The sequence below is a fragment of the Heteronotia binoei genome, chromosome 4, assembly GCF_032191835.1.
Source record: "Heteronotia binoei isolate CCM8104 ecotype False Entrance Well chromosome 4, APGP_CSIRO_Hbin_v1, whole genome shotgun sequence".
Taxonomy (NCBI): domain Eukaryota; kingdom Metazoa; phylum Chordata; class Lepidosauria; order Squamata; family Gekkonidae; genus Heteronotia; species Heteronotia binoei.
Window position 1 is genome coordinate 59951575 of NC_083226.1, and position 26389 is coordinate 59977963.

At 41.9% G+C, this 26389-nt stretch overlaps 1 protein-coding gene and 1 pseudogene across 1 annotated transcript in view; both read right to left on the minus strand.

The window, feature by feature from the left end:
- Positions 1–26389, minus strand: part of JAK2 (Janus kinase 2) — a 130831-nt gene that overhangs the window by 62168 nt on the left and 42274 nt on the right. Inside the window, exon 2 of the mRNA XM_060237378.1 lies at positions 13070–13320. Coding sequence (XP_060093361.1) covers positions 13070–13289 — 220 coding nt within the window. The 5' untranslated portion in view covers positions 13290–13320. The remainder of the gene's footprint in view (positions 1–13069; positions 13321–26389) is intronic.
- LOC132570110 (6-phosphogluconolactonase-like) overlaps positions 23924–26389 on the minus strand; it is a 39859-nt pseudogene continuing 37393 nt past the window's right edge.

Here is a 26389-nt window from a genome sequence, read left to right on the forward strand (position 1 = left end):
TAATCCCCTACAGAGAAGTCTGCCACAAAGTCTCGAAAGGAGGAAGGCACTAAAACATAATCGATTACACTGCATCCTCTAACTGATGCAAATGTAAACTCTCCTGAATTGCAGAATTCTTTTAGGCCATTTAGCCAGATCCTGTTAAATTGAATACAAAATTTGGCAAGGCAAATTCCTGCAGAATTCAAATAATTATCCTTGGAGTATCTCAAGGAAGAAAAAAGAGGAGTCATTTGGATCGAAATCTAGTGCTTTGTAAAAAACTGAATCATCACTGCCCACCCTTGCATTAAAATCACCTACTAAAATTATTTCAGCAAGTGGGAATTTCTTTTCCAGGTCTTCCATAAGAGCTGTTAACCGGTTCCAGTGGTAGGATAGGGCTAAGCCACTTAAACCAGAAGGTACATATACATTGATTATAACTAAAGTAAATTTATCCAATACTAGCTTAACAGCTTGTAACATAGGGCTGCAAGCCAGTGAGGTAATCAGCTTTGATTTTAGATGGGAAGCAACAAGAGTGGATAGGCCACCTTGGGAACGGCCCCTAAGGTTGGCTTTACAAGCTGGGAGGGAATAAGATTTAAATCCCTCCACATGTATTTGTGTTTGGGACCATGTCTCCTGGAAAAGTACAATGTCAAAACCTTTGATGTATTCTATAAAATCATCGTCCCTAGACCTACTCCTCCACCCTGCAATATTTCAAGACATGATTTTGATTATAGCTGGGGTGGGTGAGTCTAGGAGTCAATCAACTAAAGTAAGTTGTTCTAGAGAGTTATTGACATCATAATGGACACAGCAGTTGTCCGCACCCCTCATGTCATTCTTAAGTTCTTGTGATGGAATTGACCAATCTTGGTTTTCACCCCAAGCGGAGGTAAACTCATCCGTCAGTAGAAGGGACTGGTGAATAACAGCTTGTGTTGTCCTCATCTCCTTTGGCAATCCAGGTTCTGGTAGAGTATCTTGAAGTTCTTGGTTTTCACCGTGAGCTGTAATAGACTCATCCATTAATAGAAGGGGCTGATGGACAACAGCTTGTATTGACCTCATTTCCATTGGTGATCCCGGTTCTTCTGAAGTATCAAATGTAGGAGTAAGTTCCTCCACTTGCACAGAGGGATTTGACTGAGGAGGGTGTGCGATGTTTTTGAGTAAGTTTACTCTGACAGCTTCCAGATTATCTGTAATCCTCATTTGTTCAACATATGTTAAATCCCTAAATAAGTCCAGCACCTCTTTTTCTAGTATATCATCCTCCAAAGAATGGTCTGAATTGGACCGTATCAGCTTATGGGCCAAGGCCATCGTCGATGGTTGTTCAGTTGTGCTCCCACTTTTAAAGACACTTTTAAAAACATCAGCAGGTTCAGTCCTGGACCACTGAGGATTCTTGCCACCGGAAACTTTGGGGAGTAACAGTTCCACAATTGTATTGATAAAAGCACGGGCTGAGAAAATGCCTTTGCTTCTTAAGAAAGCTTTCTTAGATAGCAGCAGTTTGGGAAACATTGGACTTCCAAAGGTCAGTAAAACCTTTTGATCTTGGAAAACATTATTCAGCAGCTCCACTGATTTTAAGTCTATGTATCCAACTGGGCTCCCAAAAAGGTCTTTTATATGTTTCTTAGCAAGATGTTTCATTCTCCAAGAGGGCGTGATGCCATTGAATTTACAGATAGTAAGACAGACCTTGTAAGGCTGCCAGACCAGCTGGCAGGTATCTTTTGACGCATGTCTGTGTTGCTGAGCGGAGGCACCTCTAAAATGCTGTTTTCTACCCTCTGGTCGTGAGTTAACCAATGAATTGGAATCAGTTTCACAAGGGTCAGATATCATGTTTTAACAGCTACAACAGAACTAAAGCTCCATTAGGTATTAATGTTTAACACCACAGAAACAGAGTTTAAATGGTATACATTATTAATGAGGCCATGGATATTAAAAGAAGCTCCTTCACAGAACACAGTCTAAGGAAGGAGTCGGAAGCCATGCCCCCCCCCCAAAAAAAATCTGAAAGACCCAGGAGGGTGTAAGTGGTTAGACTGTTCAACCAGAATCTGTGAGACGTATGTCTGAATCCCCATTCTGCTACGGAAGCTTGGAAGGGTCACGTAATCTCATTTTAATTTGCCTCACAGGGCTATCGTTACGCTAAAACAGAGGAGAGAACATTGCAAACTGTGTTAATTCTCCACTTGGAAGAAAAGCAGGGTATAAGTGAAATAAATAAGTAAATAGGATTAGATAGATTCATGGAGGATAAGTCTATCAGTGGGTACTAGCCATCATGACTGAGGGGAACCTCCACATTCTGAGACACTAAAACCTCTGAGTCCCAGAGCCAGGAAGCAAGCCACTCTGCTCTGTTGTTGGCTGTCCAGAGATACTGCTTGGCCACTGTATGAGACAGGATGATGGGCTAGATGGAACACTGGACTGATCCAGAAGGGTTCTCTTATGTTCTTAAATACTGGCCATAACCTGGTAAATTGTGATCTACTGGACTGAAAAGCACAAAAAATGGTAACCCAGCTGTAGGTTAAATGGAGCTGAAGGAAATGAATGTTTAGCAGTAGTACAAAAGCAGCAGCAGCAAAAATTGCAACAAGATTGCAGAAGAAAGATATTTCAGATTTTTTTAAAAAAGATGCTGCAACACAAAAACTTGTACAAGTCATAAAGTCTCTTGCATCACAAAGTAATGATGTATCCATAATAGAGCTCTGCAATTAAGGTTATCAACCCAAGGATCCAGGTAAGAGGAGGAGAAAGAAAGTTCCATAGTAAAGTCACTCTGCTTCCTCAATGGATATTGATGATGAAGACTTATGTTAAAACCAGAGCAGCCCAGCAGATTCAAAAGTTGTGTTCCCGTAACACATTTCTGGTAAGGCTCTAATGGAAGCCTTAAAAAATAAACACACAAGTGGTAAGTTCATGAAATTTTTGCCAAATTCTCCAGACGCAGATCAGACAACACAAAGAGATCAAGGGCCATTTCACAAGGTATCTAGTACAGAGAATAGCTGTGATGCTGCGCAAGGAAAAACATTAGCATGGAACAAACAGGCTGTGCACAGACTGCTAGAAGCCATTTCCAGTTACCACTGGAATTCTGAAGATAGCCCTATCTATTTATACCCCAGTTTTTTTCCTTCATATGTTGTAGCTATATGTGTCACAGAGTTTGGGGAGGAGGTCATTACTGCTCACAAATTAGGGCTGATGAAGAGGTAATTTCCTTGTTTTAATAAAACAAGATCAACCATAATTAAGGGCAGGCTGATCCTGACAAGGTGCTTAATCCATATCAAGACACACATGGAGCTGAAATGAACTTTATTTCTTAGCTTAGAAAAACTGATAGCAGCAAAAGATACAAAGAGAAAGCATAAATATAGCTAGGAGAAAGGAACATCTAAATGCAGGAACACTGCTTACTCTCACCAGGAAGACTCTTCTCAGGTACAAAACAGCAAACATGCCTAAACCAATTATTTAACTGAATTTTATTTTGTAGCAAACCACTCTTCAGCACTTGTTGCAGCAATCAGGTGACTAATTTGTGAGTCACTTCTGACACTGAACTAGCAGAGTCATATTAACTACATCCAGAAAGATGAGTCTTTAAAGAACAACATATCTCAGTTCTTAATTAGTGCTAAGAGGATGGCAGAATAAGTTTAATGCTGCTTGGACTGCAGCTCAGCATTTAATACCAGAAGAACAGGCTCAATTACAGCTGCTATTGTCATCTGCCTACTAATGTTATTTGGCATCTGAGATAACATAGGGCAGATGGACTCATATTCTAGCTGTATCTGAAGAAGTGAGCAGTGACTCATGAATGCTCATACCCTACCACAAATTTTGTCAGTCTTTAAGGTGTTACTGGGCTCTTACTCTTTTCTAAGGCTCAAATGGTGATTCTCAATACATTAAAATCACAGTTTTACAGGAAGATTGTGAGATTATAAACTGATTTATCTTTTCTATCTGAAATTCATATATGCCTCCTTCAAACACTTAACCATCACCAAAAAAAAATCCGGAATTTCCAGCAGTTGACACAAATGGAATGGTGTTGGTTTTTTTTAAGGACCATGTAGAAATTTGATGTTGCAATAAGCAAACTAGACTACTAACAAACCCAATTAAGAAACTTTGCTTCAGAATGAATTATCTAGCCATGCTCAATGTAGTTTTCCGTGTATGTACAAAGTGACTCACCAGTACAGCAAAGAACAACATAAGATACCAATTGCCACCGAACAATTTAAGGCTACACATTATATTTGATGCAAGAGGCATCTGTCATACTACTGCTTTTGGCAATTGCATTAAGTGTGGCATTAATTTACACATAGACACACACATGGAATTTCTAAGCTTGTCTTCTTTAACTCAGTTCTCCATGGTTTCATAAAAAGTTATTTCCAGTTCATGTTGCAGGGATTTCCTGGGTATTCCTTTGCTTAATTCACTACACCCTACAAACAAATCAGAAAAACGTACTAATTAGGGTCTTTTCTAACCTTCCCATGGGGTTCCTCACACTACACTAGGGAACATCTGGAAAGTGGACCTCCTACCACAACTGAGAAGGATATTCAGCACAAATTTATGGTAGACAAGTTTAATGTCAATCAGTAGCTAATGATGATCTCAGCAGCTAATTCAGTGTAGCAATATACTCCATCTCCAGGGCCAACATATACAAGGCACAGAAAACATTTATCCATATAGTGTTCCATACAATCCAGCAGCCTGATTAAAATAATAACAACAACAATAATAATCACTTATGGGCAACATTCATATTCAGCATATCTATGGCCTAAAATCAATTTGTACTAGTGTGCCAAACAGACATGTAAAAAGCTGGCATATCAACGAGCACTTTTTGCATAACCTACATCTTAAACAAGTTTATATCAAAATGTATCTTAGTAGAACAGCAAACCTATGGCTTAATTATCTCAAATGCCAAAAACAAATATCAGACAGAAACCCTTTAAAATCCAGTAATAAAGGTCATGTGACACCTTTTATCAGGGCCAAATAAAATGACACAAAACAATTTGAAAGTTTTGTTTCATTTTACTTGGTCCTAACAAAAGGTTTTAGATGGTTTTTGTTTCTGGATTTTAAAGGGCCTGATTACCTGCAAAGTTCTTTTAAATGGAGACTTAGAGTTTTGATCCACTAAAAATTTCATCCCTCCAGTGCAATTTTCTCATTTCTCCTGATATACAGGAAACCCAGAAACAACATAGGGAGGCAGTCAGAGGTCTGCCAAAGGAGGAGGGAACTGGCAAAAATACCGCCCACTTTGTGAAAGTCATCTGCTGAATCCAATCAAAGCTTCCTCAAAAGGATCTATTTACAGACATGCCTGCCATTTACAAAGAGGTTGAAAACTGATTTCGATTTAATATATTCACTATTATTTTAAATTTCACTCAGAAAAAAAGAGGGGTCTTAAATGTTCAACAGCAGACAGGGATGCTGGCTTTAAATACAAGGAAACTTTAGTACATCAGCTACAAATTCTGTACTCCTTTCCCCATATCTGTGTTCAGCTTCAACACTTCAACAGCAGAACCAGCACTTGCAAATAGAACATCTTTGAGGTAAATACATCAAGTACTCTCAAGAAATTGTTTTTGATCCTCCAAGCTAATTATATACACACACACACTATATTCTGTGCCAGAATACTACAGCAATTCAAAGAAATAACATTTAAGAACAACTTATGCATTGAAAGAACTACATGGGCAAACATTTGCCAAAGCTACACTGAATAGATTTTACTGAAATGTTTCATAACATCAATCCCATGTTATGAATAAAACACAGGGGTAGTAGACAGTAGTCTTCTTGTTAAGATTCAACAGTCCTTCGGGGTAATAAAAAGATTGATCTATCTTCCTTTTTTAAATACTCCACACAGAGTACCTGAAGTCAATGGTTAACTTTTAAAAAAAATCAAGTTCAGAAAGCAGTACTTTGTCTTAGTTTAGGCTGGCAGAAAAGTGCAGCAAGCTATAGTTTCTTTCCCACTTCTGTAAAAAAACAAAAACAAAACCCTGATAGTACCTAGGATAGCTGGATACAATGGATTAACATACCATGCACGACTAGATTAATATATCAATGCACTAGATTAATATACCACAGGGGTGGTCAAACTGTGGGACTTTCACAGATATTGTGCAGTTCTCAAAGCCTCTAAAGCCCCATTGACCAGCTTGCAGAAGGCATTTGTCTCTTTAAATCACTTCTCCAAGCCAAGCCAGCTGGCAGCTTGGAGAAGGCATTTAAAGTTAGTTGCTTGTTTTCCACCTTTCCCTCCCCATCTATTTGCCTGCCTGCCTGCATCCCTTCCTTCATGATCTCAAACATCTGATGCTCATGTCTTGCAGCTCTCAAACATCTGACACTTATTCTACATTAAGCAAGTCTGGCCACCCTTGCCACAGAGTAATTCAGGCTACTCATTAGCTATAGCTAAGTTTGAATTAGCAAGGAAAGATATATTTAAATATTGAATGTATATACTGCTTTTCAAAGTAATGTTCTAAAAAGCACAACTAAAAAACTCTAAATACTAGAGGAAGGAGGTGATCTGATGGAGGTGTATCAAGGCTTGATGGAGGAGTGCCAGCCTACTGCTATTCCCTCCAATGTCCTCAGGAGGACATAAGAATAGAAAGAACACTATGTTCTCCAACTGGGGACCACTGCATAGATCCATTTTTGCCTGCCAAACAACTAAAGGTACAAGAGCCCCACCAGAAAGAGGTGGCAATGATTATTAGAGCATCTAGGTTTAGCCAGTCCTAGAATTCACTGGATATCTTATCTTTCTTTCAGTGTATTAAAAGTTATGTGACTGGAATATTGGCTGTTTTACAGGAGACTGTATGACACTGTGGCCACCCTTAAATGCATGCATAAAAGCAATAAGTCTAAAATATATGCACTGCTGTAGGTTTCATGTTTGTTTATATATTTACAGTCCTTTCTCTCCAACAGGGATCCAAAGCACCTTAACAACACTGTTCTACCCTCCTCTATTTTATCCTCACAACTACTCTTTATTTTTTTTCCTTTGGATATTTATACCCTGTGATGTAGGTTAGGTTGAGAGAGAGTTACTGGCCAAAGATTGTCCACTGAGATATATGGCCAAGTGGAGATTTAAACTTGTCTCATGGATCCTGGTCCAACACATGTACACCACATTGAATGAAACTGAATAGCGTTCCTCTAAGTAGAAAAGGTATGTGATTTAGAATGACAAGCAGGACAGAGGCCTCCGGAATCTGTAACCTTCTGCCATCTTCTCATAGGAAGCTAGTTTCATATAAATCCACAGGGGGCAAATCTCACTATTCTAACTGTAAAACTTGGTACATCACGCAGACTCCTGTAAAACAGCCAATACAAAAAGCACAGCCAATTGCTGGGATCCAGGCCACAAAAATGTTTTCAGCTGCTGAAAATTGTGAACAATCTGTGAGGGCACAGTACAAGACAGATATCCAATGGAGTTAAAATACAATTATCTGTGGACGTGCTGCAATTCTTCCATTTACTGTCATATCTAAGCTTAAGGCACTAAGGAGCTGTCATTGCCGCATCTTTCTTTCAGTGTATAAAGAGTTCTGTATATGGAATAATCTATTTTATTCTTATAGAAACTCTTTGATAAAGTGTAGGAGAAGATTCAGGAAGAGATCCCACTATATCTCAGCAAGCATGGGTTGGATACAGCAGAAAATTTCTGCTGGGGGTGGTGCGCAGATCATTTTCACAATTCACCCTTCCGCAGCAACCCCTTTGATTCCCCCTTATGCTAGTCCTACTTCCCCTTCCTGGAAGCAGCATTTTGGGCTGCAAGTGGCAGATGATGAAGCTTCACTTTGCTAACAGAAATTCCTTTAGACAATCTGCATGTGATCCAAGCCCATAGTTTGAGCATCCCAAAGTACGTATTATAACTCAGAGCTGCTAAACTCCTTTTGATTTCCATCAATAAGCATTCAAGTTCATACAGTTCACTTATGTCTCTGTGGTTCATCAGCCACTGGAGGAAATATCCTGGCCACAACTATATTTTGTCAATTTAGATGCCATGCCATACAGTATAATCCATGGCTCCAATTCTGGTCTGTCAACTAATCCAGGCAATGGTAATCTTCATAGCAAACTGTAATCTAGCTTCCTTAATTATGATTTGATGGGATGTCTCAACTGATTTTTAGTCTTTTATCTCTGATCTGTATTTGGCTACTGATCATCTCATGATCTTCAAGGCTGAGAAGATGCACACGCTCATGTCTTCCTGGCCCAAGCTCAGCACTGTCCCCTACAGCACACTGGCCCTATGGCAGTTTTGCAATGACTTCTGGTTACAGAGATTCATTGCACAACTTTTGCTGTTTTTATGTAGTGTTTCTGTAGTAACACATTTTACAGGGAGAAGTACAGATGAGTGCAGCAGTAGGGAGACTCTGAACAAGTGGATTAATTTACAGAGTTGAAGAAGACAGTGAGCATTTTCTTTCTTGATAAAGCCCGTTAGATCTTATTTCAAGATGGGACTCCTATTTTGAATACATTAAAGGCTTATGGAAATATCTGATTTGAACTCCTGCTGCATCTGCTTCTAAGGAAAAAGGTGGGCTGGAGTAACAAAAAGGATGACATGAAGCATGATTCAATCTTCCCTACAATTTAAAAGGTTTAGAATTCCTGCTTCAGCACTGCCATTGATACTTGCCTCAATAGCAGAATCAATAGTCAAACTATGCACTGGACATAATTAAACAAAGAGCTGTAAAGGATTGTCACTTAAGAGTATGTAATGCAATGAATTTCAAGGAGACAGTATTATTCTAATTAGAAGATCCAGGTGTCAAGTCTGCTATAATAAACATCAGACTTGACACCAGGTAGCTGGTAACGAATAGATTAAGTCTAAGAAAATTCTAAAATCTGAATCCAGTATTTAAAATAATATGCTCCTACATATGGCATCTTTTAGTGGCAGCAATGTTTCTTTGCACTGTATTTGCCTGATATTTTATTGCACTATATTAGAACATAGACTCCCCGCATCTCTCCCGGAGCTGCCCGAGAACAAATACCATGTCGGTGGTGCTCCTGCTAGCTCCGAAGCCGCACCGGCCCCCCGGGAGGAGCTCCTCCGCAATGGTGGGCACCAGTCTGCTCAGGAGTATTCCGGCAAGGACCCTGCCTGTGATGGAGAGCAGGGCCATCCCCCGGCAGTTGGAGCAGTCCGACTCCTCCCCCTCGTTCTTGTGTAGAGTGATGATGATTGCATCGCGAAAGTCCTGTGGTAGTTTGCCCCGTTCCCAGCAGGCGACAAGTACTTTGTGAAGTGTGCTATGCAGCACTGTGCCCCCATGCTTCCAGATCTCTGGTGGGATTCCATCAACTCCCGCTGCCTTGCCACTTTTCAGTTGCTTGATGGCTTTAACAGTCTCTTCTAGGGTGGGAGCAGAGCAGGGGTCTATGTGTGACTTTTGTCGACCTTGCCAGGGCTTTTGATGCCGTTGGCGGGGGGGGGGCCCTGTGGCAGGTCTTGGAATGTTTGGAATGTCCCCCAGGGTTCCTCAGCGTGATCATCCAGCTACATGAAGACCAGCAAGGCCAAGTCAGACACTGCAACGACCTCTCGGAGCCCTTCCCAATAGGCACAGGTGTAAAGCAAGGCTGCGTTCTCGCGCTGGCTCTCTTTGTGATCTTCTTTGGCATGGTGCTTCGGGGAGCCGCAGTGGATCTGGATGGTGACGATGGTGTCTGCATCCGCTGTCGCGCCGGTGGCAGCCTGTTCAACCTGAGGCGACTGGGGGCTCACTCCAAGACAATGGAAAAACTTATCCGAGAGCTACTATTTGCTGATGCTGCTGCACTCGTCTCCCACTCGGTATCAGCTCTGCAGCATATGACGTCCTGCTTTGCGGAGGCTGCCAAGCTATTCGGCCTAGAAGTTAGTCTGAAGAAGACAGAAGTTCTCCACCAGCCTGCACCCCAGGAAGATTATCACCCTCCCTGCATCACTGTGGGTGAATCAGTTCTGAAGACAGTCCAGCAGTTCAGCTACCTGGGGTGCATCATCTCCTCAGATGCCAAGATCGACAAGGAGATTGACAACAGGCTGGCAAAGGCAAACCGTGCATTTGGCCGACTGCACAAAAGAGTGTGGAGCAACAAGCATCTGAAAAAAGGCACAAAGATCAATGTTTGCAAGGCGGTTGTGGTGGCGGCTCTCATCTGCGGCTCCGAATCATGGGTTTTATACCGTCATCATCTGTGACTCCTTGAGCGCTTTCATCAGCGCTGCCTTTGCACCATCCTCAACATCCACTGGAGTGACTTTGTGACCAACACTGAAGTCCTCAAGCGGGCGGAGGTTACAAGCATCGAGGCACTGCTGTTGAAGACGCAGCTGCGCTGGGCAGGGCATATTTCTAGGATGGAAATCCACCGCCTTCCCAAGATTGCTCTGTATGGCGAACTTTCCACCGGCCATCAAAATAGAGGGGCACCAAAGAAGAGGTACAAGGACTCCTTGAAGAAATCCCTTGGCACCTGTTGCATCAACCATCACCAGTGGTCTGACCTAGCCTCAGATCGCAAAGCATGGAGGCACACCATCCACCAGGCTGTCTCTTCCTTTGAGAACGCACGCATAGCTGGACTTGAGGACAAAAGGAGATTGGGGAGGAGTCGCGCTGCTACAGCACCAACCCCAAATCAGACTTTTCCCTGCAGCCACTGTGGCCGGATATGCCTGTCCCGCATTGGTCTTGTCGGCCGCCGGCGGGCCTGCAGCGGGCGTGGACTACTGCACCCTTCTTAAATCTTCGTTCGCGAAGTCAAGCCGAGAGAGAGAGAACGAACATAGACTGGAAAAATACACAGTTGGCTCATGCTTTCTTTTGAAAATGGATGGGACCTTCCAGAAGTGTAAAGTTCTAGAGGGAAGTAACTTACTGAGACCTCATTTCCACCATTAGAGAGAGAAAACAAAACAGAATTTGGTGTCACTGCTCCACACCATCATGTCTTTCTCTGCAGCTACGGTTCTCTTTTGAAAGCTTTTGTTCCTAATATGATCCATCTGCAACCCCTTTTGCCTGACCAGAGAAGATAAGCTGCTAAATGAGGAACATACTTTCGAAAGATATTTGCATTTACTGAGAAGGGCAGGCTGATGTGAGCAGGAGTAACAACTCCTGTTCCACTTCTCACTCCATTTTACCTTACTTCATTTGAACCCTACTTTTCTTCCCAGTGAAGGCCCAATGTAGATTACAGTTAGGGGTGTGGTATAAAATAAACTGAATATACAAATCATACCTTATCAGATTTATTGGGGTTATTTATTAATCTAATTAATTATTATCTCTGATCTGTATTTGGTTACTGATATGGCTCAGCCCCAAAAAAGGTGGGATTTTTTGGCTTTTACTTGGCTGAGACAGCCCCAGCCAAAGCAGCACAAAGTTGTCAGCACCAAGCCATCCCAGTTGATTCTCTTTTGCAGTTCCTGAGCCAGTCCAGGATTGGCTTTGGCTGAGGCAGTGGGAACTGACAGCTCCACACCACTCCAGCTGATCCTCCCTTGTCCACAGGCTCTGCTGGGCAGCCCAACAGAGCCAGCAAAGGAGCCAATCCTGTAGGAAGAACTCTCCCCTCAGGCTCTGCTAGGCTGCCTAGTTGAAGCCAGGCTGCCCAACAGAGCCTGGCTAAGAAGCCAATATGCAGAAAGAACTTTACCCACAGGCTGGGGTTGGGGCTCTGCTGGGCTGTCCAGCTGAAACTGGACTGCCCAACAGAGCCCTCCCAGGAGCCAATCCTTCAGGAAGAACTTGCTTTGAGGCCAACAGAATTAAGGGGGAGGGGTACTTTTCTGATGGTGGGATGCTCAGGAGAGCCTTAGTCTACAAAGAACTCACCCTGCTTTAAGTTCTGGAGAGCCAGTTTGGTGTAGTGGTTAAGTGTGTGGACTCTTATCTGGGAGAACTGGATTTGATTCCCCACTCCTCCACTTGCACCTGCTAGCATGGCCTTGGGTCAGCCATAGCTCTGGCAGAGGTTGTCCTTGAAAGGGCAGCTGCTTTAAGAGTGTTCTCCAGCCCCACTCACCTCACAGGGTGTCTGTTGTGGGGGAGGAAGGTAAAGGAGATTGTGAGCCGCTCTGAGACTCTTCGGAGTGGAGGACGGGATATAAATCCAATAACAACTTCTTCTTCTTCTTCTTCTTCTTCTTCTTCTTCTTCTTCTTCTTCTTCTTCTTCTTCTTCTTCTTCTTCTTCTTCTTCTTCTTCTTCTTCTTCTTCTTCTTCTTCTTCTTCTTCTTCTTCTTCTTCTTCTTCTTCTTCTTCTCTTCTTCTTCTTCTTCTTCTTCTTCTTCTTCTTCTTCTTCTTCTTCTTCTTCTTCTTCTTCTTCTTCTTCTTCTTCTTCTTCACTTGTGCGCAGCTTGGCTTGCAAATGCCACTTTCCTTTAAATGGCTTTTGCAAGAGTGAACCCGGAAGTGGCATCAATTCATCCATATCTTATCTATTATACTCCATAGGATATAACAGAGCTGAATAAATTCAGCAATTCCAATTATTTCCTGAATCCTGATATCATACTGATAATGGATTCCTGGAATATTGGGAAATACCTATTTTTTTGGGTTCAGTATACTGGAAAATTGCCAAGTGTTTTTTTTGCGCACCCCTGTAAACAACACTCTTCAATTTTATCCTCAAAACAACCATAGGTTAGGCTGAGAGTGTATGACTGGCCCAAGACCACCCAGTGAGCTTCCATGGACAGAGTAGGGATTCTAGTCCAACCATTCCTTCCAAACCTCTCAGCAAAGAACTACACACACATATACACAAGCTGAAGGGAAATATGTACTAAGCTCAAACATACATTTCTGACCCATTCTCCTTGTTAAATACTAATTTAAAAAGAAACCAAAGCAGCTCAACCAGTTAGAAACCCGTTCATGGTCTTACCACAAGCCTTACAGGCAGCCATACAGATCTCTTCTGCAACATATTCTTCAGCTGGAAACTGTAGATAATCGCCTTCCACCTTCCCTGGGGAATGATAAAGATAAACCCGAAGCAATGGTTCTCTTGCTGTGTGAAGGGCTGAATTCCCAAGGATGCCACCATTCTGTTGAACAGCAGATGATGTCGGCCCTTCCATCTCTGTTATTGTAAGACAGGCCATGGTATCTTGAGTATACTTTCAAAGCATATTTCTGCAAGAAATAAAAAATAATCTAATGATTTAAAGTTACATAAAACACTCTATAAAAAAGTGCAGTTCTGCAATACTTCTTCCCCTAGTAGCATTCATAAAGCAACAGAGAAGCTGCAATTCAAAAGCACTGAATTTGCACCTCACGAAGTTCCTGTGTATGATTTTAAGTGCTGCCCTAGAGCCTCAAAGAAACTCAAGGTAGATGGCCCTCAATGAACTCAATGTCAAGTGATACTTTTTTTTTACTAGCTTTAAAAAAAAAACAACTCTAAAAGTGAACCAAACCACGTGGCGAGTTCCTGTTCTATGCATACAACCTTACATCATCCGAACAAAGTTTGAATCTAGTGTTACCTTTAAGACCAACAAAGTTTTATTCAAGGTATGAGCTTTCATGTGCACACACACTTCCTCTGATACACTGAAATGGAAGTTAACAGCAATATAGGCAGAGGGCATTAACTTCCACTTCACTGTATCTGAGGAACTGTGTGTGCACATGAAAGCTTATACCTTGAATAAAACTTTGTTGGTCTTAAAGGTAACACTGGTCTCAAACTTTGTTCTAGCGCAGGGCTGGCCAAACTGTGACGCGGGAGCCACATGCGGCTCCTTTCACACATATTGTGTAGCTCTCAAAGCATCCAACAACTCATTGGCCAGCAGCTTGGAGAATGCATTTAAAGTTAAAGTTGCTTTCTTTCCACCTCTCCCTCCCCTCAAACATCTGATGTTCATGTCTTTCAGCTCTCAAACATCTGATGTTTATTCTACATGGCTTTTATGTTAAGCAAGTTTGGCCACCCCAGGTCTTGTGCTTCAGACCAACACGTCTGCCCATCTGGATCTTATTTATCCAAGTTTTGTTTTAAATTGACAGGATTATGGCAATCATGTACACAGAGAGGAATATCAAGAGATTCAATATGATGAATTCCAGATGCAGAAAGAAAAGCCCTATTCAAAACACTAGCAAATGCCAAGAATTCAAACAGCTACCTCACTTAGAGAAATTACTTTCTGTAACAGCTTAATGGTTAAAAACAAATCTCATCAGCACCTCCTTTAGCAAACTACTTCAATGTCTGGAAAGCAACTACCTGAGGGCTCCTTGTGGTGAAGAAGGTGTATGAATTAATTCTGAGAAAAATACTGTTCTTTTTAAAATTATTTTAGAAAAACGGTGAGGGTACAGAATAAGAAAAAAAATGGTTATACATCATAATTACATTTGTCAAAGACAATCATGGAGTACATGATGTATAGAACAGAAAATAATTTCCCTTTCATCCCCTTCATTATAATTTTTAAGATATTATCTATTAAATTATTCTTATTTCTGTTGGGGTACAACTCTATTCATCATTTAAATTTAAGTTTCAAACTTCATAACTAATCTATTTTGACTATACTGGTTTCATCATTACTGCATATTCAACAATCTATTTTCACTACTTCTATATATCAGAACCTTTTAATAGATAAGCAGTATATCAATGTAAAAGAAAATCTATTATATATCCCTCTCATATAGACAACCCATTTATATTTTGGGTATTATATTTAGAACAGATTTTAATTCTACTTAATTATTTCTACTTAATTCTCACTTTGTTTCCTGCTAGCATAATACACATAATACACACTCTATCTTTCCTCAAATGTTGTAATAGATCTGTTTCTCAAATAGGTTGGTAATTTTGTCATTACTGCATATTCAACAAGTTTATTTTCCCATTCTTCTAAATATGGACATATATATAGTTTTCATTTTGCTGCATAAATAGTTCTAGTTGCTGTCACCATGTATTTGTATGGGTCTCAAAAATTTTTGGTAAGTTGTTAGGGCAGAACACCTACTAGCATGCTCTTGGCTTCCACTGGGAATTTAAACTTTAATATAAGAACATAAAAGAACATAAGAGAAGCCATGCTGCATCAGGCCAATGGCCCACCCAGTGCAACACTCTGTGTCACACAGTGACCAAAAAAACCCAGGTGCCATCAGGAGGTCAATCAGTGGGGTCAGGACACTAGAAGCGCTCACATTGTTGCCCCTCCCAAGCACCAAGAATACAGAGCATCACTGCCCCAGACAGAGAGTTCCAACCATATACTGTGGCTAATAGCCACTGATGGAACTCTGTTCCATATGTTTATTCAATCCCCTCTTGAAGCTTGCTATGCTTGTAGCCGCCACCACCACCACCTCCTGTGGCAGTGAATTCCATGTGTTAATCACCCTTTGGGTGAAGAGGTACTTCCTTTTATCTATTCTAACCTGACTGCTCAGCAATTCCACTAGGTGCCCACGAATTCTTGTATTGTGAGAAAAGAAGAAAAGTACTTCTTTCCCTATCCCATGCATAATCTTGGAAATCTTTATCATGTCATACCTCAGTCAACATTTCTCCAAGCATTTTAACCTTTCTTCATAGCGAAAGTGTCCCAACCCTTTAATCATTCTAGTTGCCCTTTTCTACACTTTTTCCAACGCTATCTTGTTTGAGGTACGGTGACTAGAATTGTACACAGTATTCCAAATGAAGCCGCACCATCGATTTATACAGGGGCATTATGATACTGGCTGATTTGTTTTCAGTTCCCTTCCTAATAATTCCCAGCATGGTGTTGGCCTTTTTATTGCAGTCACATGCTGTCTCAACATTTTCAGTGATTTATCTACCATGACTCCAAGATCTCTCTCTTGGTCAGTTTCCGTCAGTTCACACCCCACTAACTTGTATTTATAGTTAGGATTTTTGGCCCCAATGTATTGTAACTTGTATTTATAGTTAGGATTTTTGGCCCCAACGTGCATTACCTTGCACTTGGCCACGTTGAACCTCATTTGCCATGTTGACGCCCTCTCACCCAGCCTCAACAGATCCCTTTGAAGTGCCTCATAATCCTCTCTGGTTCTCACCATCCTGAACAATTTAGTGTTATCCACAAATGTAGCTACTTCACTGCTTACTCCCAACTCCAAATCATTAATGAACAAGTTAAAAAGCATCGGACCAAGTACTGAGCCCTGCAGCACCCCACTGCTCACCACCCTCCACTGAGAAAATTGCCCATTTATACTCATTCTCTGTTCCCTATTAATTAGCCAGTTTTTGATCCACAAGAGGACTTGTCCTTTTATCCCATGACTCTTGAGATTACTTAGGAGCCTTTGATGAGGAACTTTATCAAAAGTTTTCTGGAAGTCAAGGTAAACAATGTCTATTGGGTCCTCTTTGTCCAAATGTTTGTTCACCCCCTCAAAGAACTCTAACAGGCTAGTGAGACTAGATCTTCCCTTATAGAGCCCATGCTGAGTCTTCCTCAACAATTTTTGTTCATCAATGTGCCTACTAATTTTCTCTTTAATAACAGTCTCTGCTAACTTTCCTGGGATTGAAGTCAGACTGACTGGCCTATAATTTCCTAGATCTCCTCTGGAATCCTTTTTAAAGATTGGGGTGACATTAGCTACTTTCCAGTCCTCAGGAATGGAGGTAGATTTCAATGAACGATTACATATTTTTGTCAGTAGATCCACAATTTGAGTTCTTTCAAGGTCCAATCTGACTTAGATCTTTCAACACCCCTCCAAAATGAGCAGTTCTGGAGTGGGCAAACACTTTTCATCTTCCACAGTGAAGATGGAGACAAAAAAATGCATTCAGCTTATCAGTCATTTCCGTATCATCCTTCAGTAATCCTTTTATCCCTTGGTCATCCAAGGGCCCCACTGCTTCCCTGGCTGGTTTCCTGCTTCTGATGTATTTGAAGAAATTTTTATTATTGGTCTTTATGATTTTTGCCTGTCCAATCACAGACTTGCATTTGATTTGCCACAGCCTGTGTTCCCTTTTATAAACCTCACTTGGACTAGCTTTCCACTGTTTAAAGGAATCCTTCTTACCTTTTACAACTTCCATTACTTTGTTAACTATGCAGATCTTTTTCTATACCTATTTGTACCTTTCCTGACTTGTGGTATATATTTTATCTGACCTTCTAGGATCGTAGTTTTAAATAGCCTCCAAGCTTCCCCAAGGGTTTTGACCCTATTTACCTTTCCTTTCAATTTCCTCCTCACATGCTTCCTCATCTCAGAGAAGTTACCCCTTTTAAAGTTAAAATTGGCTGTGTTGGTCTTTTTGGGCAACTCTCTATTTATACAAATGGTGAACTCAATAACATTATGGTCATTGCTCCCAAGCAGCGCAACACTTTTACACCTCTCACCAGATCTTAAGCATTACTTAGTACCAAGTCCAGGATCGCCTCTCCCCTGGTAGATTCCGTAACCATTGCTCCATAGCACAGTCATTGGGTGTCTAGAACTCAATCTTTCTCCCGATCTGAGCACACATTGACCCAATCAATGTGCGGATAGTTAAAATCACCTATTATGACATAGTTTTTACGTCTAGCCGCTACCTTAAATTCTTTCATCATTTTATAATCATCCTCTATCTTCCTTTTGGGCCCACTATTTCGACACAAAGCATTTCTAGAAGCGAATCTAATTCTCTTACCTTCTCAATCTTACTGGACTGTATACCCTCTCTGACATACAGAGCTAACCCACCTCCAACTCTTCCCTCCCTATCCTTCCGATATAATTTATATCCAGGAATCACTGTGTCCCACTGATTTTCCTCATTCCACCAAGTTTCTGAAATTCCCACAATTTCTATGTTTTTCCCCAACAGTAAGCATTCCGATTTTACCTTGGACACTTCTAGCATTTGTATATAAACATCTATAATATCCCAGGCAAGCTAGGCCCTTAACCTTTTCCCTGCTGCCTTGAGACTTTGCCAGGTAGCCCATACTGTTTGTCACCATCGCATTGGGCAACTCTATTCCACTGTCTGGTAGAAAAGTAACAGCTAACCCTTAATCTCTTTGAGATGAGTCATCCCAAACCAGAGGCATTTCATCTCCTGTCGGCTTTCCCCCAAGATTCAGTTTTAAAACTGCTCTGCCACCTTTCTGATTTTAAGTGCCAGCAGTCTGGTTCCCTCTTGGGACAAGTGGAGACCATCTCTTTTGCACGGATCCTGCTTGTTCTAAAAAGCATCCCAGTGCCTAACACGCATCGAGACTCCTAATTTGTGCCTGTTTCTCCTGTCCTGCACGTGGAACAGGTAGCACTTCTGAGAAGGCTACTTTGGAGGTCCTGGCCTTAAATCTCCTGCCTAGCAGCCTAAATTTTTCCTCTAGGACCTCACAACTGCATTTCCCCACATCGTTGGTGCTGACATGTACCACGACCACTGGCTCCTCCCCAGCACTGTATATCAGTCTATCTACAACATGCATAATGTCCACTACCTTTGCACCAGGCAGGCAAGTCACCATACTGTCAGTACGTGGTTTTGCTACCCAGCTGTCCACTTGTCTAAGGATCGAATCATCAACTACCAAGAGCTCCCCTCCCTCCCTGCCCAGGGATGGTTCCCATTCACCTACTGAAGAAGAGGTCCCCTCTGAGGACACATTCCCTTTATCCTCAGCATGGTGCCCTGTTTCCTCTCAACCCTCATGCTCCCTGGCAGCAGCTGGGCTACCATTTTCAGAGTGGGACACATCTAACACATCCCCGAGAGTCATCTCCAAACGCCTATCTGACTGACTCTGCTTCTCCAGGTCAGCCACCTCAGCCTCAAGGGTCCGAACTCGTTCCCTGAGGACCAGGAGCTCCTTGCATTGAACACACACCCAAGATTTCTGTCCAGTGGGCAGATAGTCATATATGTGACACTCAGTGCAATACACTGGATAGCCCCCAACCCTCTGCTGGCATTCTGCCTTCATAATTGCTTTTAAAGATATACAATCCCTCCTTTAATAACTTTTGTGTATGTGGCTCTCCTTGTGGAAAGTCTACTTACCTTACTGGAAACACAAGGAGACTAGGGTCCCCGCTTCCTAGTCCTTCTGGCTACTTACAGAGCCCCCGAGCTAAGAGCCACAGGCCAAGAGCCCTTTAGCTCTTGCCCTTCAGCTTGCGCCTCTGGCAAGGTGCAGCCTTATAAATGCAAAGAGAGTGGGGGCCAGCAGTCAGCCCCAGGCAACACAGACACTCCCAATCAGCAACAATCACCTGCTGCAATCACCTACAGCCCACTCAAAACAAACAGCAGTTTCCCAGCAACCATACAAACTCAGACTCTCTCCCCCCAGCACTCAGCTGATCCCCCAGTTGTTAAGAAAAGGCAAACACTCACCCTTTCACGACATACCTTTCCTGCTCTCTCTCTCTGAGCTCAATTACTACAGAGCTCAACAGAATATACAAAAATATATTCTGCATTTTTGGTGTATTTCTTTCCAGTATCTTGGTTAAAACAATTTTATTGGTAACATATGGTAACAAATCTATTTCTTACATGTTAATAACTTCTTTTATCTACCCCATATATTACTTTCTACCCTCCCCTCCCCCCGTTACTTGACGCCTGCCGGTGTTATTTACTTAAAATGCTAATATTTAAAGGTACCCTTAACTATTAAAACAAAAACTTATATTCTTCTTCTTTCTAAAACTTAATCATTATAAAAAATTGTCTATGTCCTTTTATTTTCCACTCTTTTTCTAAATATCTCTAAACTTTTCCCACTCCGTTTTAAAAACTTCTAAATCATAGTCTCTTAATATTCTTGTTAATTTGTCCATTTCATAACTTTTATAATCCAATCCAATTTCTCTGGTATTTTTTCTTGCTTCCACAACTGCGCATATAATGTCCTAGCAGCTGAAAGCAAGTACCAAATTACAGTTCTATCTTCTTTCGGAAATTTTTCCATTTGTAATCCCAACAGAAAAGTCTCTGAAACTTTCTTAAATTCATAACCCAAGATCTTAGAAATTTCTTGCTGAATCATCTGCCAATACTTTTTTGCCCTTTCACAAGTCCACCACATATGGTAGAAAGAACCTTCATGTTTTTTACATTTCCAACATCTATCTGGCATCTTATTGTTCATCTATGCCAATTTTTAGGAGTCATATGCCATCTATACATCATTTTGAAACAATTCTCTTTAATACTATGACACGTCAAAAGCTTCATAGAATTCTTCCACAAGTGTTCCCAAGTTTTCATCTGTATTTCTTTATTTACATTAATTGCCCATTTAATCATTTGAGATTTCACTACTTCATCCTCCGTAGACCATTTTAACAGTAATTTATATATTTTTGAAATTAATTTTTCATTATCTCCAAGCAGAACTTTTTCCATTTCTGTTTGTTCTTTTCTTATTCCTTCAGTTTTGATATCATTATCCACCAAGCTCTTTATTTGTTGCATTTGGAACCAATCGTATTTATTATTCAACTCCTATTTGCCACTTTGTATTTTTAATAATTGATTATATGACAACCACTTTTCTTCACCTATCTCAGCCGTTATTTTTATTACTTCAGCTGGCACTATCCAGGATTTCTTTCCAGTATCTTTTTGCTTTTTAAAACTGCACTAAAGGAGAAGCCACCCCAGTTAGACTTCTTGCAGCACACAGATTCTGGTGCCAGCTGGGGCAACGTAGCACTTCAGGAGAACCCATCCCAGCCAGATCTGCATGCAGCGGGGAAAGACCTCCACATGGCACACAGATCCTGGAGCCAACTTCTTTTACAGCAGTGTAAGTTGTGCCACAGGAGAAGGTAAGCCTGCACAAAATCAGGCTGGCTTTTTTCAAACTGGTATTTTTGTTCTTGGGTCTATCGGACCTGAAAAAATTCAGTATTTCTGAAAAACACAGGATCCTAATAGCATACTTTTTTTAAAAAAACAACAACCCAATTTTAAAAAACCTGCACACTCTTACACTGAAAGCTTCAAGCAAGTGTCTTTCATCAAAGATAAAAAATATACTATGCAGAATATTATAAAAATGAGCTTTGTTTAGTATTTTCACTCTATTATTGAAATTGAGATTTTTTCAAATGTAGTCAAATGCCATTCTGCCAAAATAAAGTTCTTTGAAACTGCTTGCATAAATCATTTGCTGAATAGCTTAATTAAATATCAAAGTTTATCAGAAGCCTTGCTGCAAAAACCATACATTTTCAAAGAGAATCCCTCTTACTGCTATATATTGGAAGCTGACTTAAAACACTGCTGGAAGACTGCCAGTCTTTTAAATTATGATCGCAATTCTGGAAATCCAAAAATATCCAAATTATTGCAGTTCAGGGAGTCCAAAATATTTCAAATATCATAAAGATTACCGAATACAAATTGGTTTAGGGAGAAAAAGGGTTAAAAAGGAAAAGATTGGTTGGCACCCACTGACTATCTGCAAAAAGCACTCCTTATTTCAGCTGCCCTTGGTATTTCCAGGACTCAGGTGGAAACCTGACTTATCAGGTCCCTCCCATGAGTTCAGCTGTCAGTTGGGTCTTCCCCATGGGTAAGGATACAGAAGCAAATTTCCTCCTTTCCTGGCACTGTTCACCCCACAGCATGAATGGACTGGAGCCTTTAAAAGCGTTCTTTATCAGGTCGCCATGTTCCCTGGAAGCAGAAATACACTGTTCTTAATGGAAAGTCTGGAAGTTTTTATAAAAGAGAAATTAACACAGATGTTTAATCTGAAACTCTCATTCTTCTTTCCAAGAATAAGTGTATAGATAAGTTTCTGGGCTCAGAAGTTTCAGTTCTGCATTTAAAAAAAAATGCAAATGGCTTTAGATCCTCTTTTTTTGTTTACTTCCTTAAAACAAAAATATTGCAGAACTATTACCAAACTGCTGAAAAATTATTCAGAAATCATCTTTACTATAATACTATTTTTTCTCATGGCTAGAAGAATCTCCAGTGTCTAATTCTCCAAACACCTAAATGTCATAAACTTGACATCTAGGAATTTCTTTTTATTTTCCATGGAACACAGGCTGCATTTGGACATACACAAACCCTGATTAGTCTGAACTTTTTGTGCATAAAACCAATTTGTTCATAAAACTGAGTTATTCTGCAGTTTCTCTCCTTTCCCAGCTTCAAGCAGAATCTCTGATGCCATCCCATGCTCTCCTGCACTGGTGAAGTCTCAAAATGTATGATACATACTTTCTATTGGTCAGCTCCAGAAAAAGGGGAGGGAGAATTCTTGGGCAATTCCAGCCTCCTCAGTCTCGGCCGGGTATCTCTTTCCCCCATTCTGTCTAGCTTTCACAAAAGTCTTTTAAAATTTCTTGTACTTGGAGGCTAAAGTCTCCAAAACACAATTCTGGCTGACAAATCAGCCTATGTAAAGTACTGGCTGCAGTTGCCTAATATATAAATCCTAAATAAGGCATCCTAGTGCTAATCTTAGCAAGAGCCCCATGGCGCAGAATGGTAAAGCTGCAGTACTGCTGTCTGAGCTCTCTGCTCACGACCTGAGTTCGATCCCGGTGGAAGCTGGGTTCAGATAGCCAGCTCCAGATTGACTCAGCCTTCCATCCTTCTGAGGTCGGTAAAATGAGTACCCAGCTTGCTGGGGGGAAAGTGTAGATGACTGGGGAAGGCAATGGCAAACCACTCTGTAAAAAGTCTGCCATGAAAATGTCGTGATCAGACGTCACCCCAGAGTGGGAAACGACTGGCGCTTGCAAAGGGGACTACCTTTACCTTTTTTTTAGTGCTAATCTTGAATGCTTTTTTCCCCTCAGCAGATTTTTCATGATAAATATGTCTTCCCATTTCATAATGCAAACTACCTTTCCCCAGTACTTCACTAACAAATAATGAGCCAACAGAAGGTGTTCACTTCTCCTACACTGCTTATTCTTGCTAAATTTTAAATACATTGTGATTAAAAGTCTGTAAAGTCCAGTGAAGACTATAACTATGGCCAGGTCCAAACAACGGATCACATGAAAGGAGACAGAAAGATCACTGGGACTTGACTAACCATTTGGCAACAGGAGCAGCTGCTCCTGCCCCCCCCCCCCCCCCAGTCCCAGCTCCTGACAGAAAGGGAAAAGAAGAAGATGATATCTTGATATCACTCACACCACTTCTGCCACTGCTGCCTCTTGACTTGTTTAGCTGAAGTCCAGAGGCAGCAGCTGCTCTAGTTCACCTCAGATAGGGCAGGGGTCATCCCTTACTTGCCTCTCGTGGAGGATGAAGACAGTGGTTTTGGGCCTTTATCCTGAACTCCATCGGTGGCTATTAGCCACAGCGTATTGTTGGAACTCTGTCTGGGGCAGTGATCCTCTGTATTCTTGGTGCTTGGGGAGGCACAGTGGGAGGGCATCTAGTTTCCTGGCCCCACTGATGGACCTCCTGATGGTGCCTGGTTTTTTTGGCCACTGTGTGACACAGCGTGCTGTACTGGATGGACCATTGGCCTGACCAACATGGCTTCTCTTATGTTTTTTTTTTTTTGGTACATCTTTAATTGTCCATTCACTTAACACCACATTAGAGCGTTCACATCACAAAAAGACTGTTAACACTGCTCCCTGCAATTCCCCTTGATGACTAGTAGCCAAACGGCAGTGTTCCCGTAACAACGCTTTGACCCGGCGAAAGAAATTACCACATTTGTTAAACATAGTGCTCCACAAACGTGCCACTTCTTAAAATTAAAGAAAGAGGAAAAGACAGTGTTAGTTTTATGCCACTCCGGAGCGCTATGACCGGACATGGAGACTGTGACCTGGAACGTTAGCAGGACGGGCTCTACCCGCAGCTGCGCCTGGTGGACTTGCTCCAATCCGAAAGGCTGTGGAACGTGAGCTTCCTACAAGTCGGAGTGCTTCTCAAAGGGAATAGTCAGCTCCTTAGCTGCCGGCTCATCCAAAAACCAATACACCTTCCCGTAATGAGGCTGGACCAGGACAGCAGGGAGGGGGTTTTTTTCGTCGCCTTCCAGGAAGTGCTTTATCACAGCGGCCTCGCTGTCCCCGGTGGTGACAAACACCATGCTCTGGGCTGCATTCAGAACTGGCAAGGTCAGCGTGATCCGCTTGAAGGCGGCTTTGGAGAATCGCTAATGGCAGCCATTATCTTCTTTGGCTCCTGCAAGACAGGATGATCTGGAAAGAGAGAGCAAGTATGTCCATCTGGTCCAACTCCCAAGATCAAGAGGTCAAGCACAGGCATATCTTCACCTTGAAAGGCCTCTTTCAACTTCGCTGCATAATCCGCAGCTGCCTCCTTGACAGGTAACAACGGATTGATGATTACAATTTGGTCTTTGGGGATGGCAATTTTAGAGAAGAGATAAGTCTTGCAGGTGCTCTCAGGGTTCTCCAAGGGGACCCAGCGCTCTTCCACGAAAGCCACAAGCCAGCGGGCAGGGGCAGCAGCTCCTGGGCCAGGATCTGCACCAGGCTCCCCCGACAGGCCCAGTGAGAAGTATCCAGCGGCCCAGACTGAGCCTCGTGCTGTGCCACCAACTGGGCCAAGGTGGAGTTCCTTTCCTACCCCCCAGTTCCTGGGTAGGAAAGACCGAGACTTGAGGCGGCAAGGCCAGGAAGGCGGCCGCGCTGAGGAGTTGGACATGGCGGGCCAGAGGGGGAAAGAGCCGACAGGGGGAACTGAAAGCGCTTCTCTTACGTTCTTATGACTTTTGCCTATATTCAATAATCACTAAGACCACCCCTAGAGAACTCTAAACTGGTGGTAATCTGCATCACTGCCCACAGAGCTGAACACCAAGGCTCATGCTGAATCCCTGAAATGTTGTTAGAACTGCTGAGCCTCAGCTTGGCTATGAGCAGCATTTGGTACCTGTTTGGGACAGCAAACTACCTTGAGCCTTCCCTGCATATGACAAAACAGGATAGGAAATACATGCCTGTGCATGGATACAGCTAGACCAGGGGTGTGAGGGCCAGATCAATAAGGAGACGTGGGAGGGTTTCTGTGGAGAGGAGACAGAGACACACAGTAAGGGGAGGGACGGTGGCTCAGTGGTAGAGCATCTGCTTGGTAAGCAGAAGGTCCCAGGTTCAATCCCTGGCATCTCCAAAAAGGGTCCAGGCAAGCAGGCATGAAAATCCTCAGCTTGAGACCCTGGAGAGCCGCTGCCAGTCTGAGAAGACAGTACTGACTTTGATGGACCAAGGGTCTGATTCAGTATAAGGCAGCTTCATATGTTCATATGATCTGACACAAATGAGTCCTTGTCGGGCCGGGCCAGGTGTGTCATAAAACGTAAGGCCAGGTAGTGGAGATATAAACTTTATAAAGGACATGAACATATTTTTAAAAGCTTTAAATAAAACATGCTTAAAAGATTAGCACTCTTGCAATATTTTATTTAATAGTCTGATAACCGAAGGAAGCAAGAAAGAGGGAGAAGGAAGCAGGCTTGCTCACGGGCCTGATAGGAGCCCTTCAGGGGCTAAATTCGGCCCCCGGACCACATGTTTGATACCCCTGAGCTAAACCAAATATCTTCTTTCTCTCTCCTGGTATTGTTGTATAACGTTACCACTTCCATATTTCCCGTTGTCACAAATACTGACTACATGGAATTGATTAAATGGGACAAGGATAGGGAAACTCATAGTGCAAGCAATATCACATATTAAGTATTCCTAGAAATTATGAGGAAGGAAAACACAATAGACTCCTGTGTTCAGCACTGTGTTTTCTATAATTTATTTCTGCCCAGGTACTATTTAAGTACATGTCATGAAGAGAAAATTAAGGGTGCCATTGCATCTATCATGCTTTGAAGGTAATCAAAGCATTCCAGAAAAAGCCTTTATCCCAATAAATACAAATGTGCTTTGCAAATCCTCTTCATTATTAACATATATATTAACATTATTAACATTGCCATCCATTTGACATTGCCTCCTTGTGAGTGACCTAAACAGAAGCTCCTTGCCACTTAAAATCAATATTAAAGTGGCTTGTAGCTAATATATTTGGCACTTTCAAAGTGAACAGGGTAAGTACATATCACTGCCAATGCTTCCTATTCCTTTGCGCCTAGTGTGTACATGTTTGGGGATCAGTTGTAATTCTGGGAAATCTTCAGGTATCACCTGGAGGTTGGCAACCCTAACTATGATGTGGGTGTTGCAGTGCATTACACAGGAAATCACCTGG